This window comes from Rhopalosiphum padi, chromosome 1 (assembly GCF_020882245.1).
Source record: "Rhopalosiphum padi isolate XX-2018 chromosome 1, ASM2088224v1, whole genome shotgun sequence".
Classification (NCBI taxonomy): Eukaryota; Metazoa; Arthropoda; class Insecta; order Hemiptera; family Aphididae; genus Rhopalosiphum; species Rhopalosiphum padi.
Genome location: NC_083597.1, coordinates 65,750,660 through 65,772,392, shown reverse-complemented (window position 1 = coordinate 65,772,392; position 21,733 = coordinate 65,750,660). Strand labels below are relative to the sequence as shown.

Here is a 21,733-nt window from a genome sequence, read left to right as displayed (position 1 = left end):
CCAAAAGATAACTATATAATATGTATATATTTTTAGATGTTAAAAAGGCTTTCTTATCCTTTGTCTTGGATGGAAGGATTCACGGGTGATAAAGAAAGTGAAAAAGAAGCATCAGTACCATCTTCAGCTGAATCATCTCATCTATCACATTCATCTAGTGTATTCTCTAAAGTTTTTTCAAGGTAAATATCCATAATTAATTTTTAACAATTTTAAACACACATCACTTTTCTTTATTAATATTTTTAAGCATCTTTTATACATTAAATAACAAATGTAGTATATAACAATTTGTTTAACATGGCACTTTTGTAAATAAAATGCGTACTAAAGGTATATACACACTTTTTATATTACACACTATTAACTAGCATCTCCGTAGGAGGAGCTTCTATAGTTTTCATATTTTATTGTTGGTATTATTAAAATCTATCAGGAATATATTGTAAAGTAAAAAAAAAAAAAAATAGATTATTAAAAATACATCCAAAGTATAAGTGTATTGGATATATTTTTTTTATAAATTGATGATTTTTTTTTTATAATTTTATCTATTTCATTTTGAAAAGAATATGAGAATAGATGTTAAACAACTATTATTTATTAAATCACTCTTAATGATAATAATCAACATAAGCTTTATATATTATATTTTATTATTTTAACTTTTTGGGAAAGCAAATTTTTATCTCAAGAATTGTATTTAAGCATTTGTTTAATGCTAATTTTAAAGCATTATTGATTTGAAGCTATTAAACTTTAATTTTTGTTGCCATAATTATACTCTTAAGTGAAAAGTAGATTACCCAACAATTATAATATTAGTTGGGCTTATATTAGTAGTTTGTATTATTAACAATATTTTATTTATTTTTTGTTATTGTTAATGATAAAATATCTATTTATTTTTTCCCTACACAACTTTTTGTAAAATTGATTTCTCCAATTAATTCCTTTGAATTATTACTTTTGATGATAAATTCTTAAAGAAAACCAAGAGAGAGTCCACTACTTAATTTTAGTTTGATTGAATTTGAGAAAATTAATTAAATTCATTAATAGGCTAAAAATCAAGACCTGGGATTGAATTTAAATGAAAATATATTAGTTGATATATGTATTTATAAGAAAATATGAAGAGAACAAATTGAATCAGAGTTAATTAAAAAGTGTAGTATGAGGATGTGATGATAATTTTGTATTATTGCCAAGCTCACCAATAAACATGGTGACTGATTTTGGTTCGGGTCTGTTCCTAATGAAAACACCGAGCGAGGAGAGTGGGCGATTCCAGTTCCCGCCACCTCAGGACTGTTCGCCCGCCCCGCCTTCGGCCACCCCATCTAAACGAGAAGGCCTCGCTAGCTTCTCGCCGTCATCAATTATTAACAGCGTAGGGTAAGTGGTCACACACTGTACCCCTAAATGTCTATCTGTCATTGATATCATGGTGATGTTATGTGTGTCCCTTATCCTGCCACCAAAACCACTTAATGTAGTATTTTAATTTTAATGCAAGTTTTAGTTTTAATGCATCAATTATTTTAATCAATAGAATGCCATACTCGTACAGTTATTATCATTATTATTATTATTATTATTATTATTATTATTATTTAAATTTATATTCTATGTACACTTTTAAATTATTGTAATCAGTTATATTTACTTTAAATATGTTATAAATAAAATTATGATTACCTTTAAATTATATATTATTTGAATTATTATAAAGTTGCTTTGTTCTTTTTACATTAAAATATTTTTATTAATATATTGTGCCAAATTATTATTTTTAAGCCATCATTTTGACTTTAATTTAGCTTTGCTGATTTATTCGCTTATTTGTTTACAAAAAATATATATACATATATTTTGTACATTATCAAATTTTTACTTTATTTTTATTTTGTTTGTTAATACATGTTTTTAATGGTTATTATAGGCGTTCATCAGTCACTACATTTATACGCCAGCAACACAATAGCTCAAACAGCCGTTCAGATAGTCAGGGCACTTCAAAAACTATGCAACCTAAATTAGATTATCGAAGTATGGTATCTGTAGATGACATGCCTGAACTTTTTGTATCTTTTGAAAGTAAGTGTAGAATATGTTTTTATACAAACACATCCATTTTTTTATTTTATTATACTAAATAAGATTTGTATTCAACAGAATTAATTCCAAGACCCGTCCATACATTTGAAGAACCACCGCCTCTTTATTTAAGGCTTCGAATGGGTAAACCAAAAGACAAGAAAATACCAAAGTCAACGCCAATTATGTCTTATGGCAAGAAAAAGATGAAGCCAGAATATTGGTTTAGTGTTCCTAGAAACAGGTAATGTTAATTACCTATTTACTATTTACTGTAGTAATACTGAATTATCATACCAAGAAATTTAATAGTAAAATTACTTAAATTTAAATGTTTTGTTATTATTTTTAGTAAAATTGTATTTAATGTGAGAAATCTATTGTACAAAAAATGTTTAATTTCTATTCATAAATTAAATTGCAAATTAAAAATTATTGTAAAAACTAAAAATTGTATTTTACAGTATAATTTGGATTAATAACTTACTAAAAATGTATGTAAAATTGAAAATAAGTTAAATTTTCATATTTTATTAGCCAAAAACAGATTAAAATGTAAAACGTTTCAATTGATACTAATATTTCTTAGTAGGTAGGTATGTAGAAATGAATTATATTACTCACTGATCATAGCTATTTTTTCATATAAGATTTGTGATTTTCTAAGTAATACTTATTAGTTTTTAATTTATTTATAACACAAAATTAAGAAAACTTTTTTTTGACTAGCTTTATAAAAATTATCTATTTTTATATTTATTGATATTGTCTCTCATATTTGCTATTAGCTTTTAATACATTTTTATAAAAAGTCTTAAGCCTTTATAACAAGAAATTATATCAATTTTGGTCAAATGAATTAAAAATAATTTTGAGGTATCATTTTAGGGTGGATGACTTGTATCGTTTTCTAATGTTGTGGGTCCCCCTCTTGTACGGTGACTTAGATGAAGAAATAGTAGCATGTCGCGGTTTTGAGTTGGTCGAATCTGATACAGAACTGTGGGAAGAAGCGGAAACACCGCCCGGTGATACTAGCGATAAAAAGCTAGACAGAAATGAAAGCGAAGCAGGTGATCTCACACGAGAGTCTTGGGAGGTAAGTTCCTATACTTAAACATCTAATATTTTAAATCTTAAATATTTAATGCAATTTACATTGATGGTATATATAATCCATAATTCATGATATTTAGCTTCATGTGCCAATTATATGCGTGACTAAGTATTACAAGGTGTCCCCTGTTTTTAAATTAATATTTTTCTATAAAAGGTGTTAAAAGCGCCATATTCAAAATTGTATTCGATGCTGAAGACTCAGGCCGATCAATTCGGATCGTCAGATTCACAGGCAAATAACGAGGTACACTGTTAGTTATTAACAGAGACCTATAAAAAAATAATTTGCTATTTAGTCAGACATAGTGGTAGTGATAATGTAAATGGCCAATTTTTTTTCTTCAAATGTAATCTTAAAAAACTGACCATTTCACATAATTGCATTATAGCTATGATTATTAGTATAAGCATATTATTTCACAATACTGAACTGTTTGTCAAGCCATTGATGGCAATTTTGCACAATTAATACTTAGCACATAATTATATCATTTCGAAATTATTATATTTTTAGATTATATTATTATCTTATATACGTTTGGTGCTTTTACATTTTAGTTGTAATGTACCCTTTAGTTTTTAAAACACTAAGATTATTTGATAAAGGCTTTAACATAGTTTAGTGCTTAATTTAAGCGATTTAGTTGCTTTCATTGTTAAAATCTATAAATTGATATTTATCAAGTATAGAAATAATTGATGAATTATATTGTACGGTGTTAACATGGATGATTACTAGACTAAATAGGTTAATTATGTATTTTATTGTTGTGAATTATTTTATTTTTATTGTTGCCTAAAACATTTCAAGTTCAGAATGGTTTCCGGGATGAAACCTAGGTACAAATAGTCCTTATAGTCCATATATGATTTGTTTCAAAAACAGTGTTTGCGGTCTTTGACACGTCACAAATTGTTGTCCTACTGCTGTCCCACACCGGTGACTATTTTCTGTGTTATAATATTATAATTTATCACTCTCTCCGGTCCGCGGAAGGGGAGCATTTTTGGTCTACGTGAGTACGTGACCGATCTATAGCAAGACATGTGAGACACCGGAGGACTACTAAACAATATATTATTATACAATTATAGTTCCAAACGATTGCCGTCGATCACATATTCACATTAACGTCACCCACTCATCATCATGATAATCTTTTCAGTATGACAGTTATCGCCCAGGCCTCCTGTTCGGTGTAAGTTCATCTGAGTCAGTTTCAATTGTATGTCCATCAATAGTCCTTCGTGTTGGTTATTTTACATACTCGGTACGTTTTGTCCAAACAATGCATCTTTTGTTAATTGTTTAATCCTAATCGAATTACTTGATCCAAAAACTGCTAATAAATGTATTTTGTCATTGCTAATTCAAAAGTCTGTAAAGAGTTCCAAAAGTTTTGTGGATTAAAAATTGCACGCAGATTATAAATAATTTTCAAAATTGTATAAGTAAAAAAAAATTACGATAAAACACGTAAACTAAAGTAGAAGTATACGTTAGTATCTACTCATTTTTTTCAAAAAAAAAAACAACTTTATCTCTTATAGATAGGTATTAAAAAAAAACTCAAAATCGTTATTATTTTAATTTAATGATTTATCAATGCTTATAAATTAAACTGCATACTTCTGACCTTGCGATTTGCTTGACATATGCAGTAATAGGTATAATATTTTTGGATTCTAAATAAATTTATTTTTAATAAATTGTTTATAATGATTGTTAACATTTTTCTAAGTAGAAAAGTATTTTAAATTGTTCTAAACGACTAAAATATGGTCTTATAAATACAAAAGTAAACTGAGTTTTACTCGAAATCGTTTTCCAAATGTGATTATTTTATAACAATTTGAATACCCATTTCATAATAACTTATTATTCTGCCCAGTTTAGCTGACTGAGTTATTATAGGGAATGTCTGTTTTTATCATACTTTATATTAAATAATATATAATAATTTGCTTAAATGACTTATTTCTAAAATATTCATTGTAAATCTTTACAAATTAGTAAAAACATTAGATTAGTTTAGTATATTATTAGTGTCGATAGCCGATTATTGTTTTTTCTTTTGAAAATTTACAATTGTTCATTATTTAATTAAGCACTAAATCATATTTTATTTTTATTTTTATTGTTATTAATTTTATAAATTTTGATATAATATATTTAAATGCATATTTGTGTCCGTTAAATTGAGTTTCTTTTAGTTTGAATACTGTAAATAATTTGTGTTTAAATCATAATTTCATGGATGTTAAACCGTAACCTAATAGTTTTAAATTATGAAACAGTATTTGTATTAAGCATTTTTCTAATCGTTTACTAACGATCAAAATTTTAATTTCTAACATTATTTTTAAGCGAGTTAACAGTTAAAGAGAAAGAAATTTCTTTCTGTTTTTAATCAAAAATTAAAAGATTTTTTAAAATTAATTTATAAAATATATAAATGTATGTATTGTATTATTATTATAAAATTAATAGAGTATTATTGTTTTAAAATTAATTTATTAAAACGTGACGAAAAATATTAAATCACATGCCACTTAAATTGTATCTATTTAAAATTATACGAGCTGAAGTAATAAAAAAAATAATTTACAGGAATAAATACAACTATAAACAACTATTTTTAGATTAATATTTTTTAATAATATTTAAATGTGTATGATGAGTAAGAGATATAAACAATAGAGGTCGGTAGAAGGGAACTTTCTAAAATTGACTCGCTCACAATCAGCTGTCACAGTGACCAACGCATGTAGTTTTCCCAATCAGTAGTTAAACGCAATAGCTTCATAAAGCATTCCGTGTTCTATTCGTTCTATTTAAATTATCAACGTGTTTTAAACTAATTAAATATCTATAAAATATTAGTAATTGTTTTTATTTTGACGATTTAAACATCAACGCATTCATATCACATTAATGTATTATATTATATATAATATTACGCTACTTACGTCCCATATTATTGATTAATTCGAGTACGAAAGTTTCTCCGATGTGATGCAGTATGATTCTTAAGACGTTCAGATTTTTACTACAACATGAATAGTTTTGGGAAGTCGTCAAAAACAAAATTGGCGTCCACTAAAGCATTTGTGAAAAAAGCTCAACAACTATTAAACAAACGCAAAGTAAATAAATAACACGTTTAAATAATGACGTATAACCGTGTAGGTTAACAATAACAAAAACATTAAATGGTATAATATCTATCAGTTTTTTTTTTAAATAAACGAAATACTGTTGATTAATAATGAAAAAACAAACTAATAGTGATGTTTATTTAAAAAAATAAATAGTTATCTATGCGTGTTGTATGATCGTTTATCATTATAATACGTATTTTATGACATTTAAATTATTGTTTTATGCAATTTTGTTTAGTGTAATTGAATAATTCTTAAACTAAATATTCATTAAATGTATTATGTTGATAATTGTTAATATCTAGATATTCTAATATCTCAAATTATCGCCTAGACGTATTTATTCATTTTTATAGTGAAGTATGTTTACATTGGTTACAATATAATTTTATAAATAATTATACTTAAATTGATTTTTATAGTTTTAAATCTCATCGGGACTCGAAATGGTATTATATGAAATCTCATCGGCACTCGAAATGGTATTATATGATATGTATTTTTCTTTTAATTGATAGTTCCTAGTACATAATCTAATATCGATCGTAATTATTATATGTTTTTTTAGCAAGTTATAACTTACAAATAATTTTATAAAAAAATAAAACACAAACTCGATATAATAACCGATATTTGTGTTGTGTATTTATCAATTTTTTTAGCAAAATAATTTAACCGTAAGAGTGTTTTTTTTTGTTTCATTAAACATAAAAAAATATAAATGGTTATTTCCACCTTCGGATATATTCTACACTATAGATACTAAGTTTTAATATTTCGAATGTGTGCGATTACAGGTATTCAAAAATATGTGTCTACTGTCTAACATTATATTTTATATTTATTTTTCCTTTTTTTGAGTCTGACCTATCGATTATTGATAGATTTTTACATTTATACTCTAATTTATTTTGTACATCAAATCTTATATTAGAAATTCCAAATAGTGTTACTTTATAGTTATTATAAAGAGTTATAAACGTTTGTAGATAATATTAAATTGTTAACATTGTAACTATATTTTTTATACTGGTACTTGTATAATGTTATATATAGAATATCCTGTATTTAATACACATTTGTATGCGTGATATATACCTACAAATTACATTAAATATTTTTCTTGTGTGTCTATTGATCCAGCATTTACTTCTATTCAAACATTCTTTTTATTTTTAAATATATTTTTTATTAACTCATTTTTTTAGAGGCACATGTCTATGTATATGCCTCTGCGCGTACAAATTTAATGTCTGCCACGTATTTCACTTTCAACGAAGATGAGATGACAAATGTTAGTGTTGTAGGTTGACCTTACTTGTCTTATCCTCTTAAGTTCATTGAAGAATAGAGATGACGCTAATAATACGTGTGTCTATAATACGTGTGTTACAAAAGACAATGATTAGTAGTGTTTCATATTATAATATGTGTTTAGGCTCTAAATCTATAATATTAACGTTTAAATATTCTTTTTAGAGTGAAAACACGCCAGTGATTATACTATGATACTATATTCTTTAATATTTGAAGTTTATATAATAATATATCGATTTTTCAATTTAATGTCTTACTTTTCTGATAGCACCTATGATTCTAAACGAATCTGTATTCCGTATAATTATTATAACCTTGGACGATCCAACCTATCCAATACAGCCCAGGGCCCAAAGATATTACAGGCTTTAGTCTATAATTTAATTTCTTTGAAATACTACGATGTCGTGATGTAATTTTCTGCCACGCGATAGAGTTTGTATTTATCGTGCTTAGATAGTTTTGAATAGATTTGATTAAGATTACAAATATTTTATTCATTTTATTTTGTATAAAATATACCGATATTCATATGTGATTTTAAACAAATGATGGTCTCATTGTTTTTCTCAGAAACTCATCTTATTTCGTATGTGTATTATATATATATATAATATAATAGGTATTTGTTATTTTAATTAGTTTAAAACACATTAGTTTATTTTTATCACTTTATTTTTATATTTTGCCATTTATTTGATGACAGTTATTTTTCTACACGCTGTCTGTTCCAGCCCATTTGACCTTCATAATTTTGTTATTGAATTATTTTCTTAACAATACCATATATGCGTACATTTAATCATATAATATGTATACACTTGAATATTAAAGTTGTTTTTATTTAAACGATAACACATTAATTATGCTATTATGCCATATCCTGTATTGGATATTATAAACTCAATCGATGAATTATGGTTAGTAGGTATTGATGTTTTTAGAATATCTATTTTTTACGTGTTTTTCACTACTCATATTGATGAAGTTGCTTAATTTTATAGTAAAAGCTTATTAAAAATTATTTATTACATTTTTAATTTAGATAGTATGTACTATAATTTATATTAATATAGTTTGTTAGGTTAAAATTAAACTTACATTAATTGCCAGTGGACCGTTATTATTTCGTCTAATTATGGGGATTTAAATGTTAAGTCATATTGTTAAAAATTATTATAAACGAAAATATTATTTTTCCCATTTAAAAAAGATCTATCTGTTAAATATATAAATATATTTGTATACACATACATATAGGTACAATTAAATAACAATTTTTTAAATTTAATTTTACAATATAAAGGGCATAACAGAATATTTACTGACAGCTGTTATTAACTATACATGATACATTTTTTTCTAATATATTTTTACTTCAAATTTAGATATCTATTATAATGTTAAGTGATTATTATTAATGTATTTCTGTTACATTTAAATATATTAAATTTTTTACTGTTTTATTTGAATATAGAATATAAAAGCACTACCTATTTCGAAGGATAAGTCACTATAGTGTTTGGTATTCGTACCCGATATTATCTTAAAATATTTTTATGTATCAAAAAATTATAATTATGATTTGTACGATGCCGTTGTTACCGATTGTGTATGTATGGTTATTTTTTAGTTTAATGATCTTTTAATACATCTATTATGTAAGACTTGTGTGGTGTTTTCGTTTTTTAAATTTATTAGTTATTATTATAAGATTTATGGTTATTCTGCAGCGGTTTAGTTACTCGTTCATTCATTTTGATTTTTCGATGTTTTTCATCTGTACACAGCACGTGTTTCTATAGTGTTTATGATTTTGTTTTGGTGGTCAACCGTGCATTTCGCACAACAGGATGGATTAATTTATCAAACATCCTTTGAATATCCATCCATACATGCCTTTTGCCTTTTCTCTGCATGAGCCATCTAGTGGTTAAATGTTTCGTTGGTTAATTTATTGTTATTTTTTTCTTGTTATATGATTTTACATAAGTAGGTATTATTTTACTATTTGAGCTAGTCTTCGATGTTTCGATAATACTTAATTTTAGACCAGTGTTTCTCAAAATTGTTTATTTAAATAACGTGAGCCATATAAATTACAAGCTCAATTTATTTGGGGGCATTGGATTATAAAAGTAGGCAGTGGCTTTTTTATTTGTTTTATGACACTGTAATGTGTAAAGTGTATCGACGTCTGGTTTCTTCAGAAATTGCAACTTCGTAATTTATGAATTATTATTGTAAGTATTTATATTTTACTTTTAGAACAGTTATCTATAAAAGTAATCACACATGATGAATTAAAATTAAAATTTAAGGAAAGGTACAAAGAGTTCTGGCTCCAAAAGCAAATACATACAGTTAAGAGTTAACATTTACTCATTAAAATAATATATTTTATTATTTATACATACACAATAAATTAATTTACCATTACATATTTCTATGTCCTTTTTTATTTTTGAGGAAACTTCTTTGGAATTTTTTTTAGTTTGTCGTAAAGAAAAAAAAGTTTTGGAACGTTGGTTTAGACGAAAAAGCAGTAAACCTTTATGTATCGTAAGTTAAACATTTCAAAAATGCACGCATATACAAGGGGGTATGTACCTAATATTGGAGCACAAGATGATAATTATTTGTGTCCACATTCATTATTTCTAAAACTATTTGTTTTATTTTTTGTACATTATAGATTTATTTCATTGGAAAATAATGTTTTTGAATAAAAATAAATTATTTAACATTTTGTTTAAGTTTTTATATTGTGGAACAACAACGTATATTTTTCATTCTATATTCTTTAGCAGAAAACTTTTTGAGTATGTTTATACGTACAAATCGAATTTCGAAAGAGTAGATTATTAGTTATAATTATAATGTTAAATAGATATTGAACTATTATACTTACCTATTAATTATTCATTCAAAATTCAATTTTGTTTTGAAATACTCCAAGAAATGTACCTATTTTATAAGTGTACACTGTACACGTTTTAAAATGTTTGCTGTTATTGTAAAAAAAGTAAACTTGAAAAATTTTAATATATTATTTTGGTAAAAAAAATTATGTTTTACGATAGCATCAATTTATGTAAAAATAATATTTACAAGAGAAGTTAAAATTTTAAAATAATGAGTAAACGAAAATGGATAATTTTATAATATAGTTCACTTATTTAATAAGCATATTAAATAATAGTCGAATTCGAAAATTTTCTATAATGCTTAGAAATAGGTATAGATATTAGTTTCTACTTAATTTTTTTAATTTATTCAAATTAATTATCTGTACAGTTTTATTTTAAATAATAAAACGTGTTTGTTTACATAATACTCAACGTGTATGAAAAAATTAAAAACAATTATTTTTGGTGATAAAATTATTTAGACGTGAAATTGCAAAATAATGATTTATGTGATGGTTAAAAAATAATCAATTTAATAATTTTAAGTTGAGTTCTTTTATAATTAATTATATAATATGTTATATTTTATTAAAACTTCATGTTATAAAATATTTAGCTGCAGTTTTTTTTATTTAATACGTCACGAATTTCCACAGTTATAATATACTATATATAGTGTGTTAAAATTATTAGTGTTTGATGCAGATTACAGATATAATTTTACTAAGGAAATGTGCAGATTTGCTTAAATGCAAGTGAATGTTTTATGGATTTTTATTCAAATATATAATTATACAATTTATTATCGCGTATATTTGATATATACATGTCGTAAAGAAATTTTTAACTTTCAATATATATATTATATATCTATAGGTAGTTCCCGAACTAGACAATTTACTACCTATTTCAATCATGAAAATTACCGTAATATTTATTGTTACTTCACGTGACTACGATATTTTAAACCTACATCTCTATATATTATAGGTATTATATTTATATATTTGCATGATTTTTTATCTTATAGTTTGTTATTATCTCTTACCTCAGCTTGTAAAACGAATACCAGTATACCAGTATTACCTAATGGACAAATAAAATAATCAAAACATGTAATTTTATTTATATATAACACGTAATCGCAATAATTATTGCGTATTTTAATTGTTTCTCTTTCACACACATTTATTATTTCATAGTTTAGATTTTCAGCATCTATTAATTGTATGATCATAGTTACTGCAACATAATATTATAAGAATGTAACCGAAAGTTTTAAACAAAATAATAATAAAAAAAAAAATTCTGATTTTATAGCATATACCTTACTTATACATATTATACCGAAACATTTTTTGCCATTTACCTATACCTGTGTGACACGCGTGACCTATATAAGCGCACCTGCAGTGTATACTTATATTTATACTTACAACGTAGTGTTGATTTTAAAAGTATAATGTATAAAAAGCATGTGATCATATATTTTTACTTTTTATCTTCTGACCCATTACCTGTACCTTTGTAAAATATTAGGTGTATAAAAAGTATATCACGAAGATCTGCTTATTTTACATTAAACTTACATTTCATCAGATCTTCGCGATATACCATATACATGCACAAACTATGTACCCAATATTACTATTCGTATATGTCCGACCGCTGCAACACTTCTAAGCAGTGCGACGTACTACTAAGTATGTTTACTTTACCTATACCTTGTGTTATGTTGTTTAATAGAGCATGCGTGTCTATACATAATAGAATGTGTATACTTGTGTATGAGTGCACCAATAACATAATATTATTTCGTTATGTTATATACTTTTACAATAATTTATTAACATAGTAATTATATTGCACCGCAGTTTATCAAAATATTACTGTGTTATAAAATTATTGTTTCTTACACGTTCGAAAAAATGCATTATTCGACCGTGTATGTTATGTACCTATACTAATTTATAGGTATAGGCGAACTTAGAATTTGAATTTTGGATGGACTATTCAATCTTATTATATATAGTCCCTTATCATTTTATTGATCGTTATAGTCGTACCTTATGCTCGTCCCTAAGACCGCCTATGTTTATAATATATATATATATAGTTGGGCATGTCCCGCTTAAGGTGCAGTATACAGTGGTGGTTCTAATCATCGATTTTTTTCTTTGCATATATATAGGTACTGTCTATGAGTGATGAACTCCGTCGAGCCTTCTACGCAACCAGCGTCAATTCATTAGATTTCGAATCGTATATCCCTGACTTGCACGGCATCACCGAAATCTTGACCGAAGAACACAGGAAACAGTTGAGCAGGCATTTGCCAGCTAGAGCAGAAGGTAAATATTATTATTATTATTGAATATAACGGACATGAAGACAATATATATTTTACATTTAACCCTTAGGACTTATTATTGATACCTATGGCTTTTTGCCACAGTCAAAATACTTATTTAGATAATTTACACGTGCATGGGCGCCCGGAGGGCGGGGGGGAAGACGGGGCATTGCCCCCCCTGGAATTCAAATAATATGTTGCACATTTTAACTTTTATTTTGATTTATAAACATTTTATCGATATTTTTACTTTAGTGTGTGGGGTTGGTATTTGATTTCATATAATTCAAACACATTTTGTAGTTTACAAAGAATAAACATTTTTTAATGTATTTTTTGGTGTTTAATGTCATTATTAATGTCCCTGGTAAATTTCCAGCGGACGCCCATGTACACATGTTTATAAGATTTCGTAGCTTAAATGATTAATTTTCACGTTAATGTTTTCGTAAATTCATAATTTTTTTTTTAATTAATACGAATTTAACATACCACGATGGCATCTGAAATTTACATCTCCTCTCGTCATATCGTTAAATATACGTCCATAAGCAAAATGTATAGTTTCACACAATGTAGTTTCTATAGAGAAACTAGCTTTTAGCTTTTTATAATAAAACTAAGTGTAAAGCGTATTTATTATAATATTTATATATGGCGTCATATTATTTTTAAATATTTCATCCTTGGTCTAGTTATTCTTAACCGTCCCTGGTCACAACGTTGACAAGTTATTATTTCTCCATTTTCATCAATCAAAACTACCTACATGTCCACCGCATAATATTTATTCCTCTACACAATTTATTGTCAAATATAAACACAATGTTTATGTATTATCTGCTGAATACGACATTTTAATTATGAACTGTGTAGTTTTTTTTTTTTTTTAATTAAACGCAGTATTTTTTCCATAGCTTGTGGGAATACACACTTTTTAGGGATAATAAATAATATAATGCTAAAGTTTAAAAATGATATAAAACTTTGTAATTTAATTTAAACACAATATTAATCGTATTATTAATAATCCTATTAATGCATAGTTAATCTTATTATTTTTGTCATCGGCCTGTACAGGAAATTTAAATAAAACGTGCTGATGAATTTATTTTGTTATGATGTTGGGTTATATCCCAAACTTTTTAATGTGTCTCATCTTTAAAGTTGCAAACCAAATACAAGTCGACTATTATGATTTGTTTATTCTAAACGATCATTCTATTTAAATCTTACTTAGATCTTTTTCATAATTTAATATAAGCATATAATATATTATATGGTTTTTTTTGGATATTATCCAAATTATATCAGTTAAGTTTTTGTTTTTATTATCATTTTTAAAATAAGATTTTTTACTAACATTAAATTTTTATATATACAGACATAGGTTTAAAGTAAACTTTATTAAATTTTGCGTTTGCTAAATTAACTATTATTTTATTTTATAGATAGATAAGTATAAAATTATACATTTAATTGTATTTAATCACTCATCTAGTTACCTAACATATATATTTTCAGATATTTTTTTTTGTATTTATATGTTTGGTTGTAACATGTTTCCACCAAATAAAATCCACCTAACTTAATAACGTTTTTACCAAACTGTTTTGGTGGAAACGGGTATCGTCCAATTATTTTACTTAAAAAATCTTCCCCAGAACTTGGTCTATACCTACGCTGTACCAGGTATATACTATAGGTAAAATAATTATTTAAATATACCATTTGTGTGATAAAAATGTTATTATAGCAAATAGCTTTTTTTCTAAGAAATGTTACATTGCTCTTTTTGTTTATTTATAGAAAATAAATGCCACCGTATAGAGTTTTAATAGTTTTATTATTTACTACTTTACGGGTTAAAATTTAAAAAATGATTAGATAAGCTTTTCTCTTTTTTTTTTTTTTTTTTTTTTAAAGACCCAATTGCATATATAATTATTAGGTATTGTTATTATTGTTGTGCTTCATCGGCAGTAACGGTAGCATACTTTAGTGTTGCTAATAATGAACAGTTTCCTGTCCTTTGTCGCGTGTGCCCCCGTCATCATCGGTCCAATTGTTGATTTTTTATATCGACATATAAAGTTTGCCGGAGCCATAGTACGTAACTCTGCATTAGCAGAGTATATTATTTATATTTTACTGTATTGTATTTGTATATTTGCGTCTGACTTCCGAGTCTTCTATATTTTTATTATCACTGTCGTTATTACATGTATCTCGTCATATAGGCGGAGATGGCGTTTGGGAGGCTTTACGAAGGATTAGATTTTTTAAATAATAACCTAAGTACATTGACCAATTCGTAAAATTAGATTTTATATAACTTGTGATATTGTAACTATTTGTTATTATTATTTTAAATTGGATTCTTTTTTTTTTTATTCAAATATAGTTTTTATCATCCAGCACAACGACTCCGTCATTTCTCGTTAAAAAACAACGCATACCTTATATGTTTTTATTTCATAATTTAATTTCCCTAACCGTTATAATAATAAAACTTGTATAGTAGATATTATAGGAAGTATAGGTACGCTGCGTCAGTTTTATAGAAGTTATAATAATAATAATTGTTATAATGCACATAAACGACCCTAGTATCGATTTAGTAACATAATTTTTGCAATAAAATTTGCGATATTATTAAAATATTTTATTATTTTTATGTTGCTTTTTGTGTAAATTTATTTGCTTGTGACTTGAAATATTTGAATACTTATTGAACAATCTAACTATTGGGGGTCTTATTTCTCTTTCCTTCTCTCTCTCTCTCTTAATATAAATATTGTAATATGCCGTGTGTAATATTTTTTTTATTCTCTCTTTTCAGGATATATGTGGACGCTGGTCTTTAGCACACTACAACACGGTTTTTCTTTAAACTCCATGTACCGGAAAATGAGCAAAATTGAAAGTCCTATACTCCTAGTCATCCAAGACACTCAAAACAACGTAAGTATAGCCAGCCAATATTAGTTTTTATTTTAAATATAATTTCGTTCAAGCTATACCACTTAGGTAGCTTAATTGTCTACCATGTTGTTTTTACCGCGACCACTGTTACAGGTGTTCGGAGCACTGACGTCGTGCGCGTTGAAGATGAGCGACCATTTCTACGGTACAGGTGAATCCCTGCTGTTTACATTCTGTCCCGACTTTCAGGTGTACAACTGGACCGGCGACAATATGTACTTCATCAAAGGCAACAACGAGAGCTTATCGATCGGGGCAGGAGAGTGAGTATATATTTGTTTGAAAATAATCGCATCTCTATACAATCCAGTGACGCCTCCAAACTATAGATACTAAAAATGAATCCATAATAATCTTTGCGTGAGGGTGTTCGGTGGTGGATACATTCTAACTTTTTCTGCGTTACGAAAACATATAGTTTGGACACCATTGTCACTATATCTTTGCTTTAAGATATTTATGTTTAATCGATCGATTTTTTTTTCATAGTGGTAAATTTGGTTTATGGCTCGACGGTGACCTGAACCAAGGCCGGACCGAAGCGTGCAACACATACGGCAACGAACCCTTAGTCAATGAACAAGATTTTGTTGTCAAGATTCTCGAGTGCTGGGCGTTCCTATAAACTAAATAAACCAATTTTATGCGAACATACATACACACACACATACACACAATTCACCATTTATTCGTTTTTTTGTTTTTTGTTAGGGTGCTAAATTTTAATAACTTTTCGTCATTCATTTGCAATGGCGAAAATACAATTTATTTATAATTTTTAACCACACCGAAACTCCATAATCTCTGTTCCCCACCTCTGTTGTACCTGTTTGTATATATATAAAATTTAAATAATAAAAAATCAATAGGAGAGAAATAACATTATACAATTTAGCTCAATATTATATACGAAAAAGTAGTTAAATAATGTTATGATTATAATTTTATTTTTTTTTATTTAATTTTATATGTGTAACGAAAAACGTTGTAACATGTAATAACATTTAGTAATTATGTCTAGTCTCAGCCGAGAGTTCTGTAAGAGTTGACTCTGTGTTGCTTGTCCAAACCTGAAACCCTTGAAACAATCATACGGCAGCACTGATTATGTTTTTTTTCTAAACCACTTGTAATATCGAAGAAAAAAATTGTATCTCTTGTGTCCAGGGACCACTAGTCATCGCACGTATGAGCACTTCATGCGCATATAACAATATTTTTTAAAAATCAATCTACCCCATCTCTGCAACCGTTAGACAATCACAAAAACTCAATTTATCCCGCCCCGCCTTTATCATGTCTCTGAATCTCTCGATTATTTTTTTATTTTTATTCGTTGTATTATTATTGTGTTGTGGAAACACTGATTTGGTAGCTGGGCGCTGTAGTCCTTAGATTATTAAATTTATTTAAACCATATTATATTACTATACGTGTATTACTAAAGTAAAGTAAAAATAATAAAAACTCGTAAAAGATATAGTATATACATTAAATAAATATATCCATATAATATTAATAATTGTGATAAGTCTTGCATTGGCCTAATGTAGTATTATCGAGAAAAAAATTATGCTAGAGCGTCGTAAAAAAACTATTTTAGTTTAAGAAGATTTAGATATTTAACTTAATATTTATAAATATATATTTATATATATATACATATAAGAACATTACTGTACCTCTAGCAAAGTCAATTCCGTAGTGATTAAGTGGAAAGCAATTATAATGAATTTTGAGTGAGGAAGTGAATTAAAACAAAATACCTATGAAAAGTATATTATTATATTAGTGAAATGCATCGTAATTTATATTTTATAAATACCGGTAACTCGTAAACTAATCTATTTATCGTTGTTTTTCATTGTAGATAAAATATATGTTAATTATTTTATTTCTTTTCCTTTACTGATAGCATTATTATTGTGTATTTATTATAATTTTATAAATGATTGCGAGCGAACCAGATGTTTGTACCTAATTATTGTTGCGCGTACCAGTTTGAATAAAAGCCTTAGAATGCGCTTTGTGTTTGTTCGTTTCTTTTAATTTCTTTTATTATTATAATTTTTTTTTAAGTATTTTAGACGGTATTATTTATATATATATAATTAAAAAATTAAAATTAAAAAAACATAATTATATTATAATTGTTACTGTTACGCAAGTGAATTTTGATTTTGACGTGAAAAATAAAGTTAATGTAACGTTGAAAAAACCCTGTCTTGTTCTTACCCGTCTCCTATCTCGCCCACTCCATCTATTATTAGGTATAGAATATATATTCAATTATTTAACTCATTCGAATTGCTATTACTTGTGAGTGCTTATTAAAGCGTACGAATGTGCGATACTGCGTGCTTAATATTTTAAAAAAAGACAATTTTAGGCTTTTTCAGAAATTCTACGGGTTGTAGAAAATGACCCTCAAAATCCAACAATATCGTATGAAGTTTATAACCCCGAAAGTTTTTCCTGTGAAGTTATTTTTGCGTTAATAATATAATACTCTGCGCCGACCGCTGGCGCTCAATAACAAGGTCGGCAGCATGCAGAGGCGTGGCCATACCGCAACAACCGGTCCGATAACAGACAGCAACGAACGACGTCACACGTGAAAACAAATCACACACGATAATGGGTGGTGCCATGCTTAGTAAACAGTCGTGGTTGGAGCTTGTGGCGGTGCCTGCGCAATAAGTATCGATGCAATAATGCACAACAATTTATACCTATAAATAAAGGCGCAGATCACCAATTTAATAAGGACACTCGAATCTCCATAAGAAGGAAGAACATCAATAATTGCAGCCCACTGGCCAAGAAAAGCTCCCCCGAACGATATACTAAAATGCACACAATATCAGTATAATATTTGGGGATAGATATGTGACATTATTATTATCTGCTCACTTTTTTCTTGTTTATAGTTACTAAATATTTTATAATCGGTGACTTATATTCAATAGTTATTATAGCTATAATGTTTGTTTTTTTTGTCCGTAATCATATCATTGGGATTCGATTATCTATAATGTTAGCCGTTAGGTATAGTAGAATCCCTAAAAATCAATGAACACGTTCCTAAATATTAACGTATATTTTGGTTACAAAAAAATTGTATCAAAAAAATAGGTGCTGACCCATAAGTTAAAAATTGAAAACCTTAGGTATATAGAAACTGCCATATTATCATTATCTCAACTTCATCATATTATAATATCTTAAATTGTATTAAATAACTACATTTTAGACAGTTTCTATAATTTATTATAAAAGAACAAAGATCAGTTCAGCTAAATATTTACTTTATAAAGTATGATAAATTAATATGTATATACATAAGTAACATAATTCTTCAAAATACCTCCTTACTATAATGTGGAATATACATAGATAGTTTTTCAGTATATTTACTTATTATTACACAACGGCTAACTTTAGTATTTATTATTATAATATATAAATTGACTATCTCATTATTTTTATATTTTTTTCCAAGTAATTATTATAAATACAATATTGTCTTCTTGCTTTTTACAAGGCTTATTGTTAAATAAGATTCACTTTGAATATCCAATAAAATATTTAAATATGTGTTACTTGGTAAATAGATGGATGAGATTTATAAAAATGAACGTTATAGTTGCTATGGAAAGATTCTGGCCCATTGGTCGTTCTTGCTTCTGTTGAAAGTTCAGTTGTCCATAAAATCGGTAGAAAAGCGGCATCAGATATGATATATAATATTGTAACTTAACCTAGGACTATGTGTTTGTGCTAAAAAGTTAGAAGAACTTGATTTTTGTTACATATAAATATATATATATTTTTTTTTTGATGGGTCGTAATAATAAATTAATCTGATGTATTATTTTTATTTATTATTTGACTATACTACGTATTACGTTAATAATTATTATTATTGTCATCGTCGTGAAGTACATTTAATTCTTTATTTTTATAGACGAATATCAGCATATTATTCCTTTTTTTAACGCGTAATTACTGTGATGTATTATAAGATATTTTTACTATACGTATTACGTTATTATTGATGTTGGTAATTTTTTTGAATTGGTATTTATTTAAATATTTGTGTTTGCTCAAACATAAAAATAAGGTAAAAAGTGCGCAATCGTGTTACGCCCTAAATCATAGTACAGTGCCGAAAAGAGCGTGTAAAAAAGTGTATCGTTAAAGTATTATAGTAACTATCTAAAATATATTTACAATTCATTATTCTGGTGCGATGGCGTTGATACATCTAAAAAATGATGTCTATATCACCATTTTGAAAATAAAAATTGTTATCACTCATCATTTTTTAATAATATAGGTACTTATTATTTAATTTGCGTGTGGTGGGAATATGGCATGCTGGTGTACTGACTACTGAGTTAAACGTGTCCTCAAACAAATATAAGACACATCATTGTTGCGCAGGATTATCATAATTCAGAAGTGTGTAACCTGCTCATTAAAGTGAAGTTGGAACCTAGTGGCTACATAATGAAAATCATGGTGTATAGGCTGTTAGTAGCAGAGATGTTCCGGCTACCCGGCATTTACTCGGTACCGGCATAATACCTACATTTTTACCCGGCCCTTAGTAGCTTAGTACTAAACAATGTTCTTAAACGACGTTCTACTGTTGATTTTGATTATTAATAATATTATGGGAATTACAAATAGGGTATGTTTGTAAATAATCATTATCGGACGGCGTTAAATGTAGACTACTAAATGTACACAACGGCTGTCATCTGTTGGTTTTTTCAATACCTTATATACCAGTATAAAATATATATTATAAGCCGGGTCGTGTTGAAAAAAAAAATACTTCGCGAAATAAAATTCAGTAGGTAGGTATAGCGAATATGTAGGATTAAGAATGTACACTGTAGCAAAATAATGATACGTCGTCGGGTTATGTTTTATATTATATAGAAATTACTCGACTTTAACGCTTCAGGCTTTATAGTTGTTTTGACTTGCAAGAGACCCGCAGTAGTCGATAATTAATCAATCATAATATATTTCTGTACATGAAAAATCGCTGCGAAATTCAGTAAAAGTATTATACTAATGTCTAATAATATAATAATACAATACTAATTATAGTAATAATAATATGTAAAAAGAAACACTCGAAATTGTAAAACATAGATGATCCATATAAATACCTTAGATATATGTATTTATATTTATCTACAAGACTACTAAGATGGTTGTAATTTATGACTTTGGGATTTGTTTATTGTCTGCCATAATAATATTATATATTTCGTTATGTGTTAAAAATCATTGACTACCACTAATCGAAAAGCTGTGTAACGGGTTTAATACAACAGGAACCCTGGTCGTAAATTAATTTTATTTATAGTAAAGTATAATGTTTAAATATTATGTCATAGTTAGGGCATCACAAATTAAGTAAACGAAATCCGTAGATAAACCCAATAAAAATGTATCCACCAATAACAGCCACGACATTATAACATCACAGAAACCCATTTTACTATCGAAACCTAATGAACGTATACACTAAGATGGAAAGAAAGATACAAAGCAGAAGAACCGTTTTAGGAACCCATTCCCTGGAAATAATCCAACGCATTTGAACTTTGCATGAAGACTATTCGGGTAAACTATTTTGATAACAAGGAAAAAAATCATGCGTTAAAAGATAAGACAGGCAGACCGGAAAGTGATGCGAATGCGGGGACATAATATTATACAAGACGATCGACATCTGAATATCTGATACATTGCAGCACGACAGACG

At 27.1% G+C, this 21,733-nt stretch overlaps 1 protein-coding gene across 17 annotated transcripts in view; it reads left to right on the top strand.

The window, feature by feature from the left end:
- LOC132931929 (oxidation resistance protein 1) overlaps positions 1 to 18,163 on the top strand; it is a 158,263-nt gene extending 140,100 nt beyond the window's left edge. For 9 of the 17 annotated variants that reach the window (XM_060998024.1, XM_060998019.1, XM_060998018.1 and 6 more), the window contains 10 exons: positions 37 to 182; positions 1,213 to 1,398; positions 1,946 to 2,100; positions 2,179 to 2,344; positions 2,989 to 3,199; positions 3,374 to 3,463; positions 12,799 to 12,958; positions 15,803 to 15,924; positions 16,039 to 16,208; positions 16,435 to 18,163. In XM_060998024.1, coding sequence (XP_060854007.1) covers positions 37 to 182; positions 1,213 to 1,398; positions 1,946 to 2,100; positions 2,179 to 2,344; positions 2,989 to 3,199; positions 3,374 to 3,463; positions 12,799 to 12,958; positions 15,803 to 15,924; positions 16,039 to 16,208; positions 16,435 to 16,570 — 1,542 coding nt within the window. In that variant the 3' untranslated portion in view covers positions 16,571 to 18,163. Of the gene's footprint in view, positions 1 to 36; positions 183 to 1,212; positions 1,399 to 1,945; positions 2,101 to 2,178; positions 2,345 to 2,988; positions 3,200 to 3,373; positions 3,464 to 6,018; positions 6,367 to 6,812; positions 6,864 to 9,913; positions 9,942 to 10,131; positions 10,261 to 12,798; positions 12,959 to 15,802; positions 15,925 to 16,038; positions 16,209 to 16,434 lie in introns of those variants that run through there. The other 8 variants (XM_060998021.1, XM_060998020.1, XM_060998022.1 and 5 more) reach the window with 8 other exon arrangements.
- The last annotated feature ends 3,570 nt before the right edge of the window (positions 18,164 to 21,733 follow it).